The sequence below is a fragment of the Anomaloglossus baeobatrachus genome, chromosome 7 (genome assembly GCF_048569485.1).
Source record: "Anomaloglossus baeobatrachus isolate aAnoBae1 chromosome 7, aAnoBae1.hap1, whole genome shotgun sequence".
Taxonomy (NCBI): Eukaryota; Metazoa; Chordata; class Amphibia; order Anura; family Aromobatidae; genus Anomaloglossus; species Anomaloglossus baeobatrachus.
In genome coordinates, this window is record NC_134359.1 from 301,944,495 (window position 1) to 301,967,419 (window position 22,925).

The 22,925-nt window shown below is 48.0% G+C and overlaps 1 protein-coding gene across 1 annotated transcript in view; it reads right to left on the minus strand.

The window, feature by feature from the left end:
• HSD3B7 (hydroxy-delta-5-steroid dehydrogenase, 3 beta- and steroid delta-isomerase 7) overlaps positions 1–22,363 on the minus strand; it is a 46,276-nt gene extending 23,913 nt beyond the window's left edge. Inside the window, exons 1-2 of the mRNA XM_075318635.1 lie at positions 22,325–22,363; positions 14,023–14,176 (exon numbers count right to left, since the gene is read on the minus strand). Of these exons, the coding sequence (XP_075174750.1) occupies positions 14,023–14,176 (154 nt within the window). The 5' untranslated portion in view covers positions 22,325–22,363. The remainder of the gene's footprint in view (positions 1–14,022; positions 14,177–22,324) is intronic.
• Between the last annotated feature and the right edge of the window lie 562 nt (positions 22,364–22,925).

The window sequence follows — 22,925 nt, forward strand, 5'->3', positions numbered from 1 at the left end:
TGTGACTCTGTGGTACATTACAGTGGCTGACGCTGCTGGTCGTGCTTTTCTTCTTCCTGGCACTTGTGTCTCGGGGATTTTCTGGGGGGCGGGGTTTGTCAGTAATGGTCGGCGCTGGTCGTGGTCGTTTGCAGCCTGACTCTGGGGTGGAACATGAAGCCTGTAGGCCCCAATGTGAAATCTCCCACATTTCTCCGACCCCCCGAGTCGCCCCCACATCCTGCCCTCTGCTTTGCTGGAGACTTTAGTAACCAGGGGCAGAATTAACCCTCTGACCGCCATCACCGCACAACCGCAGACGGCAACAAAACCTTACATCAACAATCGTCATTATACAAATAAAGTTTATTGAAGATCGTCCAGAATGTGTTTACACAGAAAATTCCTCAGCAACCAATCAGATTCTAGCTTCCATTCCATCCAGAGCAGGTCTGAAAATGAAAGCTAGACTCTGATTGGTTGCTATGGACGTCCATAGTATTTACAGTAAGGTGGTCCTTAAATAAACTTTATTTACAAGTCTTGGAGAACACAAAGTACATAATTAACATCATTTATTTTCTTTTTCCTTTTAATTTTTAGTTCTATCAGTTTTTGGGGCGAGTGCCAGGCGGCCATGACACTTCCACAGGGATGGGCCCATCAGCCCTGTCTGTCATTCAGGAGCGAGGGAAAGCTGGGTGACGCTACCATTGATGGCGTCAGTGCTGGAACGTGGCGCTGTTATGTGGTATCTGAGCGGCTGCATCCATACATAAGAGGCTGAGATGCAGGTACCCAGCACTGACAGTATCTCAGCCCTCGGCTCCATGCGGGTGATGGACGCTTTCAGCACTGTGTGGCGGTATATATCATTCATGTGAACAGGTGTTGGCTGATCTTCCTGCTGATATTGGCTGTCGTCCACCGCAACCGACAGGCGGAGGTCACGCCACGTGATGGAATTCTGGGCCGAGTCCTAGACAGACTGTGGCGGTCGTCTACAGCAATGACCACCGGCCAGGACATGGCTCATGGGGTAGAAAATAGACACAAGCCCCTCCGAGACCCCCAGACACAGCCAAAAAGGGACCCCATAGTGACCAGAGATATCATGGATAATATGGCGCGTAACACTATGTGACCACTAATGTGGCGGGTAGTATTATATCACCACTAATATGGCCGGTAGTATTATATCACCACTAATATGGCCGACAGTATTATACCACCACTAATATGGCCGACAGTATTATACCACCACTAATATGGCCGACAGTATTATATCACCACTAATATGGCGGGTAGTATTATATCACCACTAATATGGCGGGTAGTATTATATCACCACTAATGTGGCGGGTAGTATTATATCACCACTAATATGGCCGGTAGTATTATATCACCACTAATATGGCCGACAGTATTATACCACCACTAATATGGCCGGTAGTATTATATCACCACTAATATGGCGGGTAGTATTATACCACCACTAATATGGCGGGTAGTATTATACCACCACTAATATGGCCGACAGTATTATATCACCACTAATATGGCCGGTAGTATTATATCACCACTAATATGGCGGGTAGTATTATACCACCACTAATATGGCGGGTAGTATTATACCACCACTAATATGGCCGACAGTATTATACCACCACTAATATGGCCGGTAGTATTATATCACCACTAATATGGCCGGTAGTATTATATCACCACTAATATGGCGGGTAGTATTATACCACCACTAATATGGCCGACAGTATTATACCACCACTAATATGGCCGGTAGTATTATATCACCACTAATATGGCCGGTAGTGTTATATCACCACTAATGTGGCGGGTAGTATTATATCACCACTAATATGGCGGGTAGTATTATATCACCACTAATATGGCCGGTAGTATTATACCCCCACTAATATGGCCGACAGTATTATATCACCACTAATGTGGCCGGTAGTATTATATCACCACTAATATGGCGGGTAGTATTATATCACCACTAATATGGCCGGTAGTATTATATCACCACTAATATGGCCGGTAGTATTATATCACCACTAATATGGCGGGTAGTATTATATCACCACTAATATGGCCGGTAGTATTATATCACCACTAATATGGCGGGTAGTATTATATCACCACTAATATGGCCGGTAGTATTATATCACCACTAATATGGCCGGTAGTATTATATCACCACTAATATGGCGGGTAGTATTATATTACCACTAATATGGCCGGTAGTATTATATCACCACTAATATGGCGGGTAGTATTATATCACCACTAATATGGCCGGTAGTATTATATCACCACTAATATGGCGGGTAGTATTATATCACCACTAATATGGCCGGTAGTATTATATCACCACTAATATGGCGGGTAGTATTATATCACCACTAATATGGCCGGTAGTATTATATCACCACTAATATGGCGGGTAGTATTATATCACCACTAATATGGCCGGTAGTATTATATCACCACTAATATGGCGGGTAGTATTATATCACCACTAATATGGCTGGTAGTATTATATCACCACTAATATGGCCGGTAGTATTATATCACCACTAATATGGCGGGTAGTATTATATCACCACTAATATGGCCGGTAGTATTATATCACCACTAATATGGCGGGTAGTATTATATCACCACTAATATGGCCGGTAGTATTATATCACCACTAATATGGCCGGTAGTATTATATCACCACTAATATGGCGGGTAGTATTATAGCACCACTAATATGGCGGGTAGTATTATATCACCACTAATATGGCCGGTAGTATTATATCACCACTAATATGGCGGGTAGTATTATATCACCACTAATATGGCGGGTAGTATTATATCACCACTAATATGGCGGGTAGTATTATATCACCACTAATATGGCGGGTAGTATTATATCACCACTAATATGGCCGGTAGTATTATATCACCACTAATGTGGCCGGTAGTATTATATTACCACTAATGTGGCCGGTAGTATTATATCACCACTAATATGGCCGGTAGTATTATATCACCACTAATGTGGCCGGTAGTATTATATCACCACTAATATGGCCGGTAGTATTATATCACCACTAATATGGCAGGTAGTATTATATCACCACTAATATGGTGGGTAGTATTATATCACCACTAATATGGCCGGTAGTATTATATCACCACTAATATGGCGGGTAGTATTATATCACCACTAATATGGCGGGTAGTATTATATCACCACTAATATGGCAGGTAGTATTATATCACCACTAATATGGCGGGTAGTATTATATCACCACTAATATGGCGGGTAGTATTATATCACCACTAATATGGCGGGTAGTATTATATCACCACTAATATGGCGAGTAGTATTATATCACCACTAATGTGGCCGGTAGTATTATATCACCACTAATATGGCCGGTAGTATTATATCACCACTAATATGGCCGGTAGTATTATATCACCACTAATATGGTGGGTAGTATTATATCACCACTAATATGGCGGGTAGTATTATATCACCACTAATATGGCGGGTAGTATTATATCACCACTAATATGGCGGGTAGTATTATATCACCACTAATATGGCGGGTAGTATTATATCACCACTAATATGGCGGGTAGTATTATATCACCACTAATATGGCGGGTAGTATTATATCACCACTAATATGGCCGGTAGTATTATATCACCACTAATATGGCCGGTAGTATTATATCACCACTAATATGGTGGGTAGTATTATATCACCACTAATATGGCCGGTAGTATTATATCACCACTAATATGGCAGGTAGTATTATATCACCACTAATATGGCCGGTAGTATTATATCACCACTAATATGGCCGGTAGTATTATATCACCACTAATATGGCGGGTAGTATTATATCACCACTAATATGGCCGGTAGTATTATATCACCACTAATGTGGCCGGTAGTATTATATCACCACTAATATGGCGGGTAGTATTATATCACCACTAATATGGCGGGTAGTATTATATCACCACTAATATGGCCGGTAGTATTATATCACCACTAATATGGCAGGTAGTATTATATCACCACTAATATGGCCGGTAGTATTATATCACCACTAATATGGCCGGTAGTATTATATCACCACTAATATGGCCGGTAGTATTATATCACCACTAATATGGCCGGTAGTATTATATCACCACTAATGTGGCGGGTAGTATTATATCACCACTAATATGGCCGGTAGTATTATATCACCACTAATGTGGCGGGTAGTATTATATCACCACTAATATGGCCGGTAGTATTATATCACCACTAATGTGGCGGGTAGTATTATATCACCACTAATATGGCCGGTAGTATTATATCACCACTAATATGGCCGGTAGTATTATATCACCACTAATATGGCCGGTAGTATTATATCACCACTAATATGGCCGGTAGTATTATATCACCACTAATATGGCCGGTAGTATTATATCACCACTAATATGGCCGGTAGTATTATATCACCACTAATGTGGCGGGTAGTATTATATCACCACTAATATGGCCGGTAGTATTATATCACCACTAATGTGGCGGGTAGTATTATATCACCACTAATATGGCGGGTAGTACTATATAAGGCTAGTCTCTGTGTTTGGACGGTCATGTGTATTATGGCACTACGGTGCTGACCCTGTACTGTATGGGGGTGCGGGCGTCTCTGTTTCTCTACTAAGATCATTTCCTGTCTGCAAAAAAATAGGAAGGAAGTGAGGAGGAAGGTGAAGGAAACTGACAAGTGCGTCCTACTATAATACGATGTATGACAATTCGGGGGACGGCGTGCCTTTATTGTGATGATCAGGCTGAGCGCTCGGAGCATGCTCAGTCCCTGTACACCTCTGCGGGTGACATCCGCCCGGTGCAGCGGGCTCCCATGTATATTGGTGGAATACACTCGTCTGCCTGAGCTCTTTATAGGAAACTGAGTGCTGGGTACACAGCTCCTGAAATCCTCTGTGCTGCAGATTGCGCTCTATGTTATGTTCAGCATTACCATCAGATCATGGAGAAGTGAAACCTTGTTAAAAAGAAATCTGCTATTAACCAATAGGTTTCACCGCGACAGCAGATCCCCGCATCCAGCTCCCCCGTACTAATAATCCCAATACACGGTATCGCTGCCCCGCAGAGCATTGCACCACACTCTTATTGCACCACACTCAGTTTAGGTATCTATATTCATCTTTTTAAGGTTTTTACATATGTGGCAAATGATACCACAAACCACGATTTTGGCTGAACACCTATAGATAAAAAGATGGAAGTAGTCAGCACATACAGTCATATGTAAAAGTTTGGGCACCCCTATTAATGGTAACCTTTTTTCTTTATAACAATTTGGGTTTTTGCTATTTCAGGTTCATATATCTAATAACTGATGGACTGAGTAATATTTCTGGATTGAAATGAGGTTTATTGTACTAACAGAAAATGTGCAAGCCGCATTTTAACTAAATGTGACCGGTGCAAAAGTATGGGTACCCTTATCAATTTCTTGATTTGAACCCTCCTAACTACTTTTTACTGACTTACTAAAGCACTAAATTGGTTTTGTAACCTCATTGAGCTTTGAACTTCATAGGCAGGTGTATCCAATCATGAGGAAAGGTATTTAAGGTGGCCACTTGCAAGTTGTTCTCCTATTTGAATCTCCTATGAAGAGTGGCATCATGGGCTCCTCAAAACAACTCTCAAATGATCTGAAAACAAAGATTATTCAGCATAGTTGTTCAGGGGAAGGTACAAAAAGTTGTCTCAGAGAGTTAACCTGTCAGTTTCCACTGTGAGGAACATAGTAAGGAAATGGAAAATGACAGGTACAGTTCTTGTTAAGTCCAGAAGTGGCAGGCCAAGAAAAATATCAGAAAGGCAGAGAAGAAGAATGGTGAGAACAGTCAAGGACAATCCACAGACCAGCTCCAAAGACCTGCAGCATCATCTTGCTGCAGATGGTGTCACTGTGCATCGGTCAACAATACAGCGCACGTTGCACAAGGAGAAGCTGTATGGGAGAGTGATGCGAAAGAAGCCGTTTCTGCAGCACGCCACAAACAGAGTCGCCTGAGGTATGCAAAAGCACATTTGGACAAGCCAGTTACATTTTGGAAGAAGGTCCTGTGGACTGATGAAACAAAGATTGAGCTGTTTGGTCATACAAAAAGGCGTTATGCATGGAGGCAAAAAAACACGGCATTCCAAGAAAAGCACTTGCTACCCACAGTAACATTTGGTGGAGGTTCCATCATGCTTTGGGGCTGTGTGGCCAATGCCGGCACCGGGAATCTTGTTAAAGTTGAGGGTCGCATGGATTCAACTCAGTATCAGCAGATTCTTGACAATAATGTGCAAGAATCAGTGATGAAGTTGAAGTTACGCAGGGGATGGATATTTCAGCAAGACAATGACCCAAAACACTGCTCCAAATCTACTCAGGCATTCATGCAGAGGAACAATTACAATGTTCTGGAATGGCCATCCCAGTCCCCAGACCTGAATATCATTGAACATCTGTGGGATGATGTGAAGCGGCTGTCCATGCTCGGCGACCATCAAACTTACCTGAACTGGAATTGTTTTGTAAACAGGAATGGTCAAATCTACCTTCATCCAGGATCCAGGAGCTCATTAACAGCTACAGGAAGCCACTAGAGGCTGTGATTTCTGCAAAAGGAGGATCTACAAAATATTAATGTCACTTTTATGTTGAGGTGCCCATACTTATGCACCGGTCAAGTTTAGTTTAAATGCGGATTGCACATTTTCTGTGGAAACTGAAATAGCAAAAACCCAAATTGTTATAAAGATAAAAGGTTACCATAATAGGGGTGCACAAACTTTTTCATATGACTGTATGAGGGCACTGTTATCTCCTCAGTGACAGTAGTCAGCACATATGAGGGCACTGTTGTCTCGTTAGTGACAGTAGTCAGCACATGTGAGGGCACTGTTGTCTCGTTAGTGACAGTAGTCAGCACATATGAGGGCACTGTTATCTCGTCAGTGACAGTAGTCAGCACATATGAGGGCACTGTTATCTCGTTAGTGATAGTAGTCAGCACATATGAGGGCACTGTTGTCTCGTTAGTGACAGTAGTCAGCACATATGAGGGCACTGTTGTCTCGTTAGTGACAGTAGTCAGCACATATGAGGGCACTGTTATCTCGTCAATGACAGTAGTCAGCACATATGAGGGGACTGTTATCTCGTCAGTGACAGTAGTCAGCACATGTGAGGGCACTGTTATCTCGTCAGTGACAGTAGTCAGCACATATGAGGGCACTGTTATCTCCGTCCTGAGTGTAGTCAGCACATATGAGGGCACTGTTATCTCGTCAGTGACAGTAGTCAGCACATATGAAGGCACTGTTATCTCATCAGTGACAGTAGTCAGCACATATGAGGGCACTGTTATCTCGTCAGTGACAGTAGTCAGCACTTGTGGGGGCACTGTTATCTCGTCAGTGACAGTAGTCAGCACATATGAGGGCACTGTTATCTCGTCAGTGACAGTAGTCAGCACATATGAGGGCACTGTTATCTCATCAGTGACAGTAGTCAGCACATATGAGGGCACTGTTATCTCGTCAGTGACAGTAGTCAGCACATGTGGGGGCACTGTTATCTCGTCAGTGACAGTAGTCAGCACATATGAGGGCACTGTTATCTCGTCAGTGACAGTAGTCAGCACATATGAAGGCACTGTTATCTCGTCAGTGACAGTAGTCAGCACATATGAGGGCACTGTTGTCTCGTCAGTGACAGTAGTCAGCACATGTGGGGGCACTGTTATCTCGTCAGTGACAGTAGTCAGCACATATGAAGGCACTGTTATCTCATCAGTGACAGTAGTCAGCACATATGAGGGCACTGTTATCTCGTCAGTGACAGTAGTCAGCACATGTGGGGGCACTGTTATCTCGTCAGTGACAGTAGTCAGCACATGTGAGGGCACTGTTATCTCGTCAGTGACAGTAGTCAGCACATATGAGGGCACTGTGATCTCGTCAGTGACAGTAGTCATCACATATGAGGGCACTGTTGTCTCGTCAGTGACAGTAGTCAGCACATGTGGGGGCACTGTTATCTCGTCAGTGACAGTAGTCAGCACATGTGGGGGCACTGTTATCTCGTCAGTGACAGTAGTCAGCACATGTGGGGGCACTGTTATCTCGTCAGTGACAGTAGTCAGCACATGTGGGGGCACTGTTGTCTCATCAGTGACAGTAGTCAGCACATATAAGGGCACTGTTATCTCGTCAGTGACATTAGTCAGCACATATGAGGGCACTGTTATCTCGTCAGTGACTAGTCAGCACATATGAGGGCACTGTTATCTCGTCAGTGACAGTAGTCAGCACATATGAGGGCACTGTTATCTCGTTAGTGACAGTAGTCAGCACATATGAGGGCACTGTTATCTCGTCAGTGACAGTAGTCAGCAGATATGAGGGCACTGTTGTCTCGTCAGTCACAGTAGTCAGCACATATGAGGGCACTGTTATCTCGTTAGTGACAGTAGTCAGCACATGTGAGGGCACTGTTATCTCGTCAGTGACAGTAGTCAGCACATATGAGGGCACTGTTGTCTCGTCAGTCACAGTAGTCAGCAGATATGAGGGCACTGTTGTCTCGTCAGTCACAGTAGTCAGCACATATGAGGGCACTGTCGTCTCGTTAGTGACAGTAGTCAGCACATGTGAGGGCACTGTTATCTCGTCAGTGACAGTAGTCAGCACATATGAGGGCACTGTTGTCTCGTTAGTGACAGTAGTCAGCACATATGAGGGCACTGTTGTCTCGTTAGTGACAGTAGTCAGCACATGTGAGGGCACTGTTATCTCGTCAGTGACAGTAGTCAGCACATATGAGGGCACTGTTGTCTCGTCAGTGACAGTAGTCAGCAGATATGAGGGCACTGTTGTCTCGTCAGTCACAGTAGTCAGCACATATGAGGGCACTGTCGTCTCGTTAGTGACAGTAGTCAGCACATGTGAGGGCACTGTTATCTCGTCAGTGACAGTAGTCAGCACATATGAGGGCACTGTTGTCTCGTTAGTGACAGTAGTCAGCACATGTGAGGGCACTGTTGTCTCGTTAGTGACAGTAGTCAGCACATATGAGGGCACTGTTGTCTCGTCAGTGACAGTAGTCAGCACATATGAGGGCACTGTTATCTCGTTAGTGACAGTAGTCAGCACATGTGAGGGCACTGTTGTCTCGTTAGTGACAGTAGTCAGCACATATGAGGGCACTGTTATCGCCCCCTGTCCGGGTGGATTTAGGATTAGTGGTCAGCAGTGGTTTTCGGCAGTGCCAGCAGGCGCCGCGCTGTCATTATCCTGCGCCTGTCTATATTTAGCTGCCGTATTATTCCTCCTAATTTTATGTGGCTCCGCGGTAAACAGCCCAGATAATCCGCCATAATCCGGGCGGGAGTGTCGGATGATGGAGCTGAGCGCGGCTTTATTTTATGGAATAAGCCTCCATATAACCCATTATCCAGAGGCTGCAGCAGCCGCCTCCAGAGCTGTAATTCAGAGTATACTGCTGCAGGGAAGAGCGCAGTGTCAGGTGTATGTTATGTGCCACTATCCACTGTGCGGTGGCCTCCGCTCAATCGCGTAGTGATCTATATCACATCTGTTCCTCCAATCACCTCCAGAGCTGCAATCACTATTCTGCTGTTACATCATGTCTCATCCTCCAGTCACCTCCAGAGCTGCAATCACTATTCTGCTGTTACATCATGTCTTATCCTCCAGTCACCTCCAGAGCTGCAATCACTATTCTGCTGTTACATCATGCCTTATCCTCCAGTCACCTCCAGAGCTGCAGTCACTATTCTGCTGTTACATCGTGTCTTATCCTCCAGTCACCTCCAGAGCTGCAATCACTATTCTGCTGGTACATTGTGTCTTATCCTCAAGTCACCTCCAGAGCTGCGATCAGTATTCTGCTGTTACATCATATCTTATCCCCCAGTCACTTCTAGAGCTGCAGTCACTATTCTGCTGTTACTTCAGGTCTTATCCTCGTCATCTCCAGAGCTGCAGTAACTATTCTACCATTACATTGTGTCTTATCCTCCAGTCACCTCCAGAGCTACAGTCACTATTCTGCTGCTACATCAGGTCTTATCCTCCAGTCACCTCCAGAGCTGCAGTAACTATTCTACCATTACATTGTGTCTTATCCTCCAGTCACCTCCAGAGCTACGGTCACTATTCTGCTGTTACATCATGTCTTATCCTCCAGTCACCTCCAGAGCTGCAGTAACTATTCTACCATTACATTGTGTCTTATCCTCCAGTCACCTCCAGAGCTACGGTCACTATTCTGCTGTTACATCATGTCTTATCCTCCAGTCACCTCCAGAGCTGCAGTAACTATTCTACCATTACATTGTGTCTTATCCTCCATTCACCTCCAGAGCTACGGTCACTATTCTGCTGTTACATCATGTCTTATCCTCCAGTCACCTCCAGAGCTGCAGTAACTATTCCACCATTACATTGTGTCTTATCCTCCAGTCACCTCCAGAGCTACGGTCACTATTCTGCTGTTACATCATGTCTTATCCTCCAGTCACCTCCAGAGCTACGGTCACTATTCTGTTGTTATATCATGTCTCATCCTCCAGTCTCCTCCAGAGCTGCAATCAGTATTCTGCTGTTACATCATGTCTTATTCCACAGTCACCTCCAGAGCTGCAGTCACTATTCTACTGTTATATCATGTATTATCCTCCAGTCACCTCCAGAGCTGCAATCACTATTCTGCTGTTACATCAGGTCTTATCCTCGTCATCTCCAGAGCTGCAATCACTATTCTGCTGTTACATCAGGTCTTATCCTCCAGTCACCTCCAGAGCTGCACTCACTATTCTACCATTACATTGTGTCTTACCCTCCAGTCACTTCCAGAGCTGCCGATACTATTCTGCTGTTACATCAGGTCTCATCCTCCAGTCACCTCCAGAGCTGCACTCACTATTCTACTGTTACATCATGTCTTATCCTCCAGTCACCTCCATAGCTACACTCACTATTATGCTGTTACATTGTGTCTTATCCTCCAGTCACCTCCAGAGCTGCAGTAACTATTCTACCATTACATTGTGTCTTATCCTCCAGTCACTTCCAGAGCTGCAGTCACTATTCTGCTGTTATATCATGTCTTATCCTCCAGTCTCCTCCAGAGCTGCAATCAATATTCTGCTGTTACATCATGTCTTATTCCACAGTCACCTCCAGAGCTGCAGTCACTATTCTACTGTTATATCATGTATTATCCTCCAGTCACCTCCAGAGCTGCAGTCACTATTCTGCTGTTACATTAGGTCTTATCCTCGTCATCTCCAGAGCTGCACTCACTATTCTACCATTACATTGTGTCTTACCCTCCAGTCACTTCCAGAGCTGCCGATACTATTCTGCTGTTACATCAGGTCTCATCCTCCAGTCACCTCCAGAGCTGCAGTCACTATTCTGCTGTTACATCATGTCTTATCCTCCAGTCACCTCCATAGCTACACTCACTATTATGCTGTTACATTGTGTCTTATCCTCCAGTCACCTCCAGAGCTGCAGTAACTATTCTACCATTACATTGTGTCTTATCCTCCAGTCACCTCCAGAGCTACAGTCACTATTCTGCTGTTACATCATGTCTTATCCTCCATTCACCTCCAGAGCTGCACTCACTATTCTGCTGTTACATCGTGTCTTATCCTCCAGTCACCACCAGAGCTGCAGTCATTATTCTGTTGTTACATCGTGTTTTATCCTCCAGTCACCTCCAGAGCTGCACTCACTATTCTGCTCTTACATCATGTCATATCCTCCAGTCACCTCCAGAGCTGCACTCACTATTCTGTGGTTACATTGTGTCTTATTCTTCAGTCACCTCAAGAGCTGCAGTCACTATTCTGCTGTTACATTGTGTCTTATCCTCCAGTCACCTCCAGAGCTGCAGTCACTATTTTGCTGTTACATTATGTTTTTTCCTCCAGTAACCTCCAGAGCTGCAATCACTATTCTGTGGTTACATTGTGTCTTATTATCCAGTCACCTCCAGAGCTGCAGTCACTATTCTGCTCTTACATCATGTCTCATCCTCCAGTCACTTCCAGAGCTGCAGTTACTATTCTGCTGTTACATCAGGTCTCATCCTCCAGTCACCTCCAGAGCTGCAATCAGTATTCTGCTGTTACATCGGGTGTTATCCTCCAGTCACCTCCAGTGCTGTAGTCACTATTCTGCTGTTACATCGTGTCTTATCCTACAGTCACCTCCAGAGCTGCAGTCACTATTCTGCTGTTATATTATGTCTTATCCTCCAGTCACCTCCAGAGCTGCAGTCACTATTCTGCTGTTGCATCATGTCTTATCCTCCAGTCACCACCAGAGCTGCAGTCACTATTCTGCTGTTATATTATGTCTTATCGAGTCACCTCCAGAGCTGCACTCACTATTCTGCTGTTACATCATGTCTTATCCTCCAGTCACCACCAGAGCTGCAGTCACTATTCTGTTGTTACATCGTGTCTTATCCTCCAGTCACCTCCAGAGCTGCACTCACTATTCTGCTCTTACATCATGTATTATCCTCCAGTCACCTCCAGAGCTGCACTCACTATTCTGTGGTTACATTGTGTCTTATTCTCCAGTCACCTCCAGAGCTGCAGTCACTATTTTGCTGTTACATTATGTCTTTTCCGCCAATCACCTCCAGAGCTGCAATCACTATTCTGTGGTACATTGTGTCTTATTATCCAGTCACCTCCAGAGCTGCAGTCACTATTCTGCTCTTACATCATGTCTCATCCTCCAGTCACTTCCAGAGCTGCAGTTACTATTCTGCTGTTACATCAGGTCTCATCCTCCAGTCACCTCCAGAGCTGCAGTAACTATTCTACCATTACATTGTGTCTTATCCTCCAGTCACCTCTAGGGCTGCTGTCACTATTCTGCTGTTACATCATGTCTCATCCTCCAGTCACCTCTAGAGCTGCTGTCACTATTCTGCTGTTAGATCATGTCTTATCCTCCAGTCACCTCCAGAGCTGCTGTCACTATTCTGCTGTTAGATCATGTCTTATCCTCCAGTCACCTCCAGAGCTGCAATCACTATTCTGTAGTTACATTGTGTCTTATCCTCCAGTCACCTCCAGAGCTGCAATCACTATTCTGTGGTTACATTGTGTCTTATCCTCCAGTCACCTCCAGAGCTGCACTCACTGTTTCACTTTTCACCTGTTAGATGCTCAGATGACAGTGAGAAAATGTCACCTAAGCTTAGAGCTGACAGTCTTTGTGCAGGGGGTGGCAGAACTGTGAATACTGCTCTGGATGTGACTGGGTAAAGTGTGCGCTGCACTTCATTGCTGCATTTACTGCGGTGAGATGATCCCTGTGAATAGTCAGAATTAGTGAGACATTCCCAGGTCCACGATCCCCTGCAGCGTCTGATGTGATGGAGACACGAGGACGTTACCAGGAATAGTAGGAATGTGGATCCCTCTGCACACAGCGCCACCTGCAGGGGATCCAGGAACTGCCCCACCACAAAGGCAAAGCACGAGAATGTAAAATCTCTCACATCTGCTTCTAAGCGGGGGCGGAGACAGCTGTGCTCATGGGTGGGGCCTAGTGACATCATTGTGCATTGTGGAGCCAGCCCCCGAGGGACCCTCGGTGTGATGTTTTTACACTGCTGTGGTGTCCGGCTACACGTTGCGCTCTTCCCCCGCAGTCAGGCGGATTTTCCGGTGGAGGGAGCCACTTAGGAATCGTTTTCAGCTCAAACATTATCAAGAGGAAAAAGAACTAAAACAGGAGACTCGTGAGCAGGAAATATTGGCTGATAACAGAGACATTCCCAGACATTGTGCAGATCTACAGGAGCCAGACAGATATGGCAGGACTATAATTCCCAGCATTACACGTGGCCCCCCCCCCTCCTCACCGTTACTGAGCGTCCGCAGCTTCTCGTCCAGGTGGAGGTCAAATACTCTTATTTCCGACACATTCCTGGAGCGCTCCGCCAACATCCGCACCAGGTGGGACCCCAGGAACCCGCAGCCCCCGGTGACCACGTACACCTGCCCCTCATCCGGCATCTGTGGGAGAGAGATGCGGGAGGAAAAGGTACTACAACCCCCAGCCTCAGCAGCCGAGCCACTGTATCTAATCCTGTCCTGTGTGATACTGTCTGCTGAGCCGTGTATCTAATCCTCTCCTGTGTGATACTGTCTGCAGAGCCGTGTATCTAATCCTCTCCTGTGTGATACTGTCTGCAGAGCCATGTATCTAATCCTCTCCTGTGTGATACTGTCTGCTGAGCTGTGTATCTAATCCTCTCCTGTGTGATACTGTCTGCTGAGCTGTGTATCTAATCCTCTCCTGTGTGATACTGTCTGCTGAGCCGTGTATCTAATCCTATCCTGTGTGATACTGTCTGCTGAGCTGTGTATCTAATCCTCTCCTGTGTGATACTGTCTGCTGAGCTGTGTATATAATCCTATCCTGTGTGATACTGTCTGCTGAGCTGTGTATCTAATCCTCTCCTGTGTGATACTGTCTGCTGAGCTGTGTATCTAATCCTATCCTGTGTGATACTGTCTGCTGAGCTGTGCATCTAATCCTCTCCTGTGTGATACGGTCTGCTGAGCTGTGTATCTAATCCTCTCCTGTGTGATACGGTCTGCTGAGCTGTGTATCTAATCCTATCCTGTGTGATACTGTCTGCTGAGCTGTGTATCTAATCCTCTCCTGTGTGATACAGTCTGCTGAGCTGTGTATCTAATCCTCTCCTGTGTGATACGGTCTGCTGAGCTGTGTATCTAATCCTATCCTGTGTGATACTGTCTGCTGAGCTGTGTATCTAATCCTTTCCTGTGTGATACTGTCTGCTGAGCCGTGTATCTAATCCTCTCCTGTGTGATACTGTCTGCTGAGCCGTGTATCTAATCCTCTCCTGTGTGATACTGTCTGCTGAGCCGTGTATCTAATCCTCTCCTGTGATACTGCCTGCTGAGTTGTGTATCTAATCCTCTCCTGTGTGATACCGTCTGCTGAGCTGTGTATCTAATCCTATCCTGTGTGATACTGTCTGCTGAGCCGTGTATCTAATCCTCTCCTGTGTGATACCGTCTGCTGAGCTGTGTATCTAATCCTCTCCTGTGTGATACTGTCTGCTGAGCCGTGTATCTAATCCTCTCCTGTGTGATACTGTCTGCTGAGCCGTGTATCTAATCCTATCCTGTGTGATACTGTCTGCTGAGCTGTGTATCTAATCCTCTCCTGTGTGATACTGTCTGCTGAGCTGTGTATCTAATCCTCTCCTGTGTGATACTGTCTGCTGAGCCGTGTATCTAATCCTCTCCTGTGTGATACTGTCTGCTGAGCCGTGTATCTAATCCTATCCTGTGTGATACTGTCTGCTGAGCCGTGTATCTAATCCAATCCTGTGTGATACTGTCTGCTGAGCTGTGTATCTAATCCTATCCTGTGTGATACTGTCTGCTGAGCTGTGTATCTACTCCTATCCTGTGTGATACTGTCTGCTGAGCCGTGTATCTAATCCAATCCTGTGTGATACTGTCTGCTGAGCCGTGTATCTAATCCTCTCCTGTGTGATACTGTCTGCTGAGCTGTGTATCTAATCCTCTCCTGTGTGATACTGTCTGCTGAGCCGTGTATCTAATCCTATCCTGTGTGATACTGTCTGCTGAGCCGTGTATCTAATCCTATCCTGTGTGATACTATCTGCTGAGCTGTGTATCTAATCCTCTCCTGTGTGATACTGTCTGCTGAGCCGTGTATCTAATCCTCTCCTGTGTGATACTGTCTGCTGAGCCATGTATCTAATCCTATCCTGTGTGATACTGTCTGTTGAGCCGTGTATCTAATCCTATCCTGTGTGATACTGTCTGCTGAGCCGTGTATCTAATCCTCTCCTGTGTGTTACTGTCTGCTGAGCCGTGTATCTAATCCTATCCTGTGTGATACTGTCTGCTGAGCCGTGTATCTAATCCTCTCCTGTGTGTTACTGTCTGCTGAGCCGTGTATCTAATCCTATCCTGTGTGATGCTGTCTGCTGAGCTGTGTATCTAATCCTCTCCTGTGTGATACTGTCTGCTGAGCTGTGTAACTAATCTTCTCCTGTGTGATACTGTCTGCTGAGCTGTGTATCTAATCTTCTCCTGTGTGATACTGTCTGCTGAGCTGTGTATCTAATCCTATCCTGTGTGATACTGTCTGCTGAGCTGTGTATCTAATCCTCTCCTGTGTGATACTGTCTGCTGAGCCGTGTATCTAATCCTGTCCTGTGTGATACTGTCTGATGAGCTGTGTATCTAATCCTCTCCTGTGTGATACTGTCTGCTGAGCTGTGTATCTAATCCTCTCCTGTGTGATACTGTCTGCTGAGCTGTGTATCTAATCCTCTCCTGTGTGATACTGTCTGCTGAGCTGTGTATCTAATCCTCTCCTGTGTGATACTGTCTGCTGAGCTGTGTATCTAATCCTATCCTGTGTGATACTGTCTGCTGAGCTGTTGTGCCCGCTCTACCCCCTCCCCTCAGTCTTTGGTTGTGCCTATGGGGGCAGCGCCCTCTCTCAGGACCCCTGTAGTAGATCTGTCCCTCTGTCTCTCCTCCTGGCAGGGCAGCCGCACTCTGCAGTGACAGTTGTGGTAGGAAGCGGTGGCTGTTTCCTGCCCCTCCTCAGCTCCTCTGTGGTTGTATTTGGGGGGTCACGATGACACTTTTATGGGGGGTCAGGGTTTGCTCTACTTATCTTAACAGCTCAGGGGTCATAGTACAGGGCCGCAGCGGCACAGTGACCCCGCGAGGAGTCACCCTGGTCACATGACGCAGCCGCTGCCACCAAACTATTGTCTATAGGAGCTGCTGCACCGTATTCTGCTCCAACTGTCACCATTATAATCTATACGCCGGTATATATACTGCTCTGCACTGTATAGAACATGCTGGCATATACAGTGCCTTGCGAAAGTATTCAGCCCCTTGAATTTTTCACCTTTTCCCACATTTCAGGCTTCAAACATAAAGATAAAATGTGAATGTTCTGGTGAAGAATCAACAACAAGTGACACAATTGTGAAGAGGAAGGAAATTTATTGCTTATTTTATACTTTTTTTAAAAAATAAATATCTGAAAATTGGGGCGTGCAATATTATTCACCCCCTTTACTTTCAGGGCAGCAAACTCCCTCCAGAAGGTGATTGAGGATCTCTGAATGATCCAATGTTGTCCTAAATGACTGATGATGATAAATATAAGCCCCTGTGTGTAACAAGCCTCCGTATAATGCCCCTGCTCTGTGATAGTCTCAGGGTTCTGTGTAAAGCGCAGAGAGCATCATGAAGACCAAGGAACACAACAGGCAGGCCCAGGATACTGTGGTGGAGACGTTTAAAGCCAGATTTAATTCTAAAAAGATTCCCAAAACGTTAAACGCCCCAAGAAGCCCTGTGCAAGCAATCATATTGAAATGGAGGGAGCATCATACCACTGCAAATCTACCAAGACCCGGCCGTCATCCAAACTGTCACCTCACACAAGGAGAAGACTGATCAGAGACGCAGCCAAGAGGCCCATGATCCCTCTGGATGATCTGCAGAGATCTACAGCTGAGGGGGGAGAGTCTGTCCATAGCACAACAATCAGTCTACACTGCACAAATCTGGCCTTTATGGAAGAGTGGCAAGAAGAAAGCCATTTCTCAAAGATATCCATAAAAAGTGTCGTTTAACGTTTGCCACAAGCCCCTGGAGACCCCAAACATGTGGAGGAAGGGGCTCTGCTCAGAGGAAACCAAAATCACACTATATGGGCACAATGCCAAACAATATATAAGAGCAACACAGCTCATCACCCTGGACACACCATCCCCACTGTCAAACATGGTGGAGGCAGCATCATGGTTTGGGCCTGCTGTTCTTCAGCAGGGACAGGGAAGATAGTTAAAATTGATGGGAAGATGGATGGAGCCAAATACAGGACCATTCTTGAAGAAAACCTGTTGGAGTCTGCAAAAGACCTGAGACTAGGCCGGAGATTTGTTTTCCAACAAGACAATGATCCCAAACATAAAGCAACATCTACAATGGAATGGTTCACAAATAAACGTATCTAGGTGTTAGAATGGCCAAGTCACAGTCCAGACCTGAACCCAATCGAGAATCAGTGGAAAGAGCTGAAAACTGCTGTTCACAAACGCCTCCATCCAACCTCACTCAGCTCCAGCTGTTTACAAAGGAAGAATGGGCGAGAATTTCACCTCTCCATGTGCAAAACTGATAGACACAAACCCCAAGAGACTGCAGCTGTAATCACAGCAAAAGGGGGCGCTACAACGGATTCACTTACAGGGGGTGAATAATATTGCACGCCCCAATTTTCAGCTTATTATTTTTTATAAAAGTTTAAATTAAATTTAAGTTTTATTTAAAATAAGCCATAAATTTCCTTCCTCTTCACAATTGTGTCACTTGTTGTTGATTCTTCACCAGAACATTAACATTTTATCTTTATGTTTGAAGCCTGAAATGTGGTAAAAAGTTGAAAAAAATCAAGGGGTGAATACTTTCGCAAGGCACTGTACAGAACATTGACATTTTTATATTTAAAACATATATGAACACGAAGTCACCCAGAGTGGAATACAAGCTGGCGATGTAGGGGCTGAACCTTCTGTCTGTGTGGAGTGTCAGCTCTGTGGTCCAGGCTGTGCGGAGTGTGTGGAGTGTCAGCTCTGTGGTCCAGGCTGTGCGGAGTGTCAGCTCTGTGGTCCAGGCTGTGCGGAGTGTCAGCTCTGTGGTCCAGGCTGTGGAGAGTGTCAGCTCTGTGGTCCAGGCTGTGCGGAGTGTCAGCTCTGTGGTCCAGGCTGTGCGGAGTGTCAGCTCTGTGGTCCAGGCTGTGCGGAGTGTGTGGAGTGTCAGCTCTGTGGTCCAGGCTGTGCGGTGTGTGTGGAGTGTCAGCTCTGTGGTCCAGGCTGTGCGGTGTCTGTGGAGTGTCAGCTCTGTGGTCCAGGCTGTGCGGTGTGTGTGGAGTGTCAGCTCTGTGGTCCAGGCTGTGCGGTGTGTGTGGAGTGTCAGCTCTGTGGTCCAGGCTGTGCGGTGTCTGTGGAGTGTCAGCTCTGTGGTCCAGGCTGTGCGGTGTCTGTGGAGTGTCAGCTCTGTGGTCCAGGCTGTGCGGAGTGTGTGGAGTGTGTGGAGTGTCAGCTCTGTGGTCCAGGCTGTGCGGTGTGTGTGGAGTGTCAGCTCTGTGGTCCAGGCTGTGCGGAGTGTCAGCTCTGTGGTCCAGGCTGTGCGGAGTGTCAGCTCTGTGGTCCAGGCTGTGCGGTGTCTGTGGAGTGTCAGCTCTGTGGTCCAGGCTGTGCGGAGTGTGTGGAGTGTCAGCTCTGTGGTCCAGGCTGTGCGGTGTGTGTGGAGTGTCAGCTCTGTGGTCCAGGCTGTGCGGAGTGTGTGGAGTGTCAGCTCTGTGGTCCAGGCTGTGCGGTGTGTGTGGAGTGTCAGCTCTGTGGTCCAGGCTGTGCGGAGTGTCAGCTCTGTGGTCCAGGCTGTGCAGAGTGTCAGCTCTGTGGTCCAGGCTGTGCAGAGTGTCAGCTCTGTGGTCCAGGCTGTGCGGAGTGTGTGGAGTGTCAGCTCTGTGGTCCAGGCTGTGCGGAGTGTCAGCTCTGTGGTCCAGGCTGTGCAGTGTGTGGAGTGTCAGCTCTGTGGTCCAGGCTGTGCGGAGTGTGTGGAGTGTCAGCTCTGTGGTCCAGGCTGTGCGGTGTCTGTGGAGTGTCAGCTCTGTGGTCCAGGCTGTGCGGAGTGTCAGCTCTGTGGTCCAGGCTGTGGAGAGTGTCAGCTCTGTGGTCCAGGCTGTGCGGAGTGTCAGCTCTGTGGTCCAGACTGTGGAGAGTGTCAGCTCTGTGGTCCAGGCTGTGCGGAGTGTCAGCTCTGTGGTCCAGGCTGTGGAGAGTGTCAGCTCTGTGGTCCAGGCTGTGCGGAGTGTCAGCTCTGTGGTCCAGGCTGTGCGGAGTGTCAGCTCTGTGGTCCAGGCTGTGCGGAGTGTCAGCTCTGTGGTCCAGGCTGTGCAGAGTGTCAGCTCTGTGGTCCAGGCTGTGCGGTGTGTGTGGAGTGTCAGCTCTGTGGTCCAGGCTGTGCGGTGTGTGTGGAGTGTCAGCTCTGTGGTCCAGGCTGTGCGGTGTGTGTGGAGTGTCAGCTCTGTGGTCCAGGCTGTGCGGTGTGTGTGGAGTGTCAGCTCTGTGGTCCAGGCTGTGCGGTGTGTGTGGAGTGTCAGCTCTGTGGTCCAGGCTGTGCGGTGTGTGTGGAGTGTCAGCTCTGTGGTCCAGGCTGTGCGGTGTGTGTGGAGTGTCAGCTCTGTGGTCCGGGCTGTGCGGTGTGTGCGGAGTGTCAGCTCTGTGGTCCGGGCTGTGCGGAGTGTCAGCTCTGTGGTCCAGGCTGTGCGGAGTGTCAGCTCTGTGGTCCAGGCTGTGCGGAGTGTCAGCTCTGTGGTCCGGGCTGTGTGGTGTGTGCGGAGTGTCAGCTCTGTGGTCCAGGCTGTGCAGAGTGTCAGCTCTGTGGTCCAGGCTGTGCGGTGTGTGTGGAGTGTCAGCTCTGTGGTCCAGGCTGTGCGGTGTGTGTGGAGTGTCAGCTCTGTGGTCCAGGCTGTGCGGTGTGTGTGGAGTGTCAGCTCTGTGGTCCAGGCTGTGCGGTGTGTGTGGAGTGTCAGCTCTGTGGTCCGGGCTGTGCGGTGTGTGCGGAGTGTCAGCTCTGTGGTCCGGGCTGTGCGGAGTGTCAGCTCTGTGGTCCAGGCTGTGCGGAGTGTCAGCTCTGTGGTCCAGGCTGTGCGGAGTGTCAGCTCTGTGGTCCAGGCTGTGCGGAGTGTGTGGAGTGTCAGCTCTGTGGTCCGGGCTGTGCGGAGTGTCAGCTCTGTGGTCCGGGCTGTGCGGTGTGTGCGGAGTGTCAGCTCTGTGGTCCGGGCTGTGCGGAGTGTCAGCTCTGTGGTCCAGGCTGTGCGGAGTGTCAGCTCTGTGGTCCAGGCTGTGCGGAGTGTCAGCTCTGTGGTCCAGGCTGTGCGGAGTGTGCGGAGTGTCAGCTCTGTGGTCCAGGCTGTGCGGAGTGTCAGCTCTGTGGTCCAGGCTGTGCGGAGTGTCAGCTCTGTGGTCCAGGCTGTGCGGAGTGTGTGGAGTGTCAGCTCTGTGGTCCGGGCTGTGTGGTGTGTGCGGAGTGTCAGCTCTGTGGTCCAGGCTGTGCGGTGTGTGTGGAGTGTCAGCTCTGTGGTCCAGGCTGTGCAGTGTGTGTGGAGTGTCAGCTCTGTGGTCCAGGCTGTGCGGTGTGTGTGTGGAGTGTCAGCTCTGTGGTCCAGGCTGTGCGGTGTGTGTGGAGTGTCAGCTCTGTGGTCCAGGCTGTGCGGAGTGTCAGCTCTGTGGTCCAGGCTGTGCGGAGTGTCAGCTCTGTGGTCCAGGCTGTGTGGAGTGTCAGCTCTGTGGTCCAGGCTGTGCGGTGTGTGTGTGGAGTGTCAGCTCTGTGGTCCAGGCTGTGCGGTGTGTGTGGAGTGTCAGCTCTGTGGTCCAGGCTGTGCGGTGTGTGTGGAGTGTCAGCTCTGTGGTCCAGGCTGTGCGGAGTGTCAGCTCTGTGGTCCAGGCTGTGCGGAGTGTCAGCTCTGTGGTCCAGGCTGTGTGGAGTGTCAGCTCTGTGGTCCAGGCTGTGCGGTGTGTGTGTGGAGTGTCAGCTCTGTGGTCCAGGCTGTGCGGTGTGTGTGGAGTGTCAGCTCTGTGGTCCAGGCTGTGCGGTGTGTGTGTGGAGTGTCAGCTCTGTGGTCCAGGCTGTGCGGTGTGTGTGGAGTGTCAGCTCTGTGGTCCAGGCTGTGCGGAGTGTCAGCTCTGTGGTCCAGGCTGTGCGGAGTGTCAGCTCTGTGGTCCAGGCTGTGCGGTGTGTGCGGAGTGTCAGCTCTGTGGTCCAGGCTGTGCGGAGTGTCAGCTCTGTGGTCCAGGCTGTGCGGAGTGTCAGCTCTGTGGTCCAGGCTGTGCGGTGTGTGCGGAGTGTCAGCTCTGTGGTCCAGGCTGTGCGGAGTGTCAGCTCTGTGGTCCAGGCTGTGCGGAGTGTCAGCTCTGTGGTCCAGGCTGTGCGGAGTGTCAGCTCTGTGGTCCAGGCTGTGCGGAGTGTCAGCTCTGTGGTCCAGCACTGCAGTGACTGTGGTGCAGCAGGAAAGTATGTGCCCCCCTCCCATGGCCACGGTGTGGTGGCTCCTACCTTCCTGCGCCTCTTCTCTGCCCTCTCTGCCCCTCTGCAGCAGAGTGTGGTAGAGGACATGAGGGTGGAGGGAGAGAGGAGGAGGGGGAGGAGGGAGCTGGTGCTGCTGTCACTGGCTGTTAACCCTTCCTCTCTTCTTGTGCGCTGTGTGTTTTACCTTTAGACCTTTTTTATTCCTTACATTATTAAAGCCTGGTTACATACCGCCTGCTGAGAGCGACGCCACATTACACTGCCGCCATTTCTGTTTTATCTTTGTTGCCCATAGCGACCAATCAGAACTCAGCTTTCATTCTGCAAGCAGCTCAGGATGAATGGAAGCTGTGCTGTGATTGGTTGCTATGAGCAACACAGACAATGAGGCCTAATGAACGAAGCAAGTGAGAGGGGCCCCGGAGAGACTGCTCCTCATAGACAGTTTCATCCTGAGCGGGGGCGGCGGAGTCAGTGCGGCCTTCTACCACATACAGCAGGCTAAAAAGTATTCATACCCCGTGAACCTTTCCACATTTTTTCACTTTACACCCACAAACTTCAATATATTGTGTCTTATTGGGATTTTAGAAGATACCAAACACTAAGTACAAGAAACTGCGAAGTG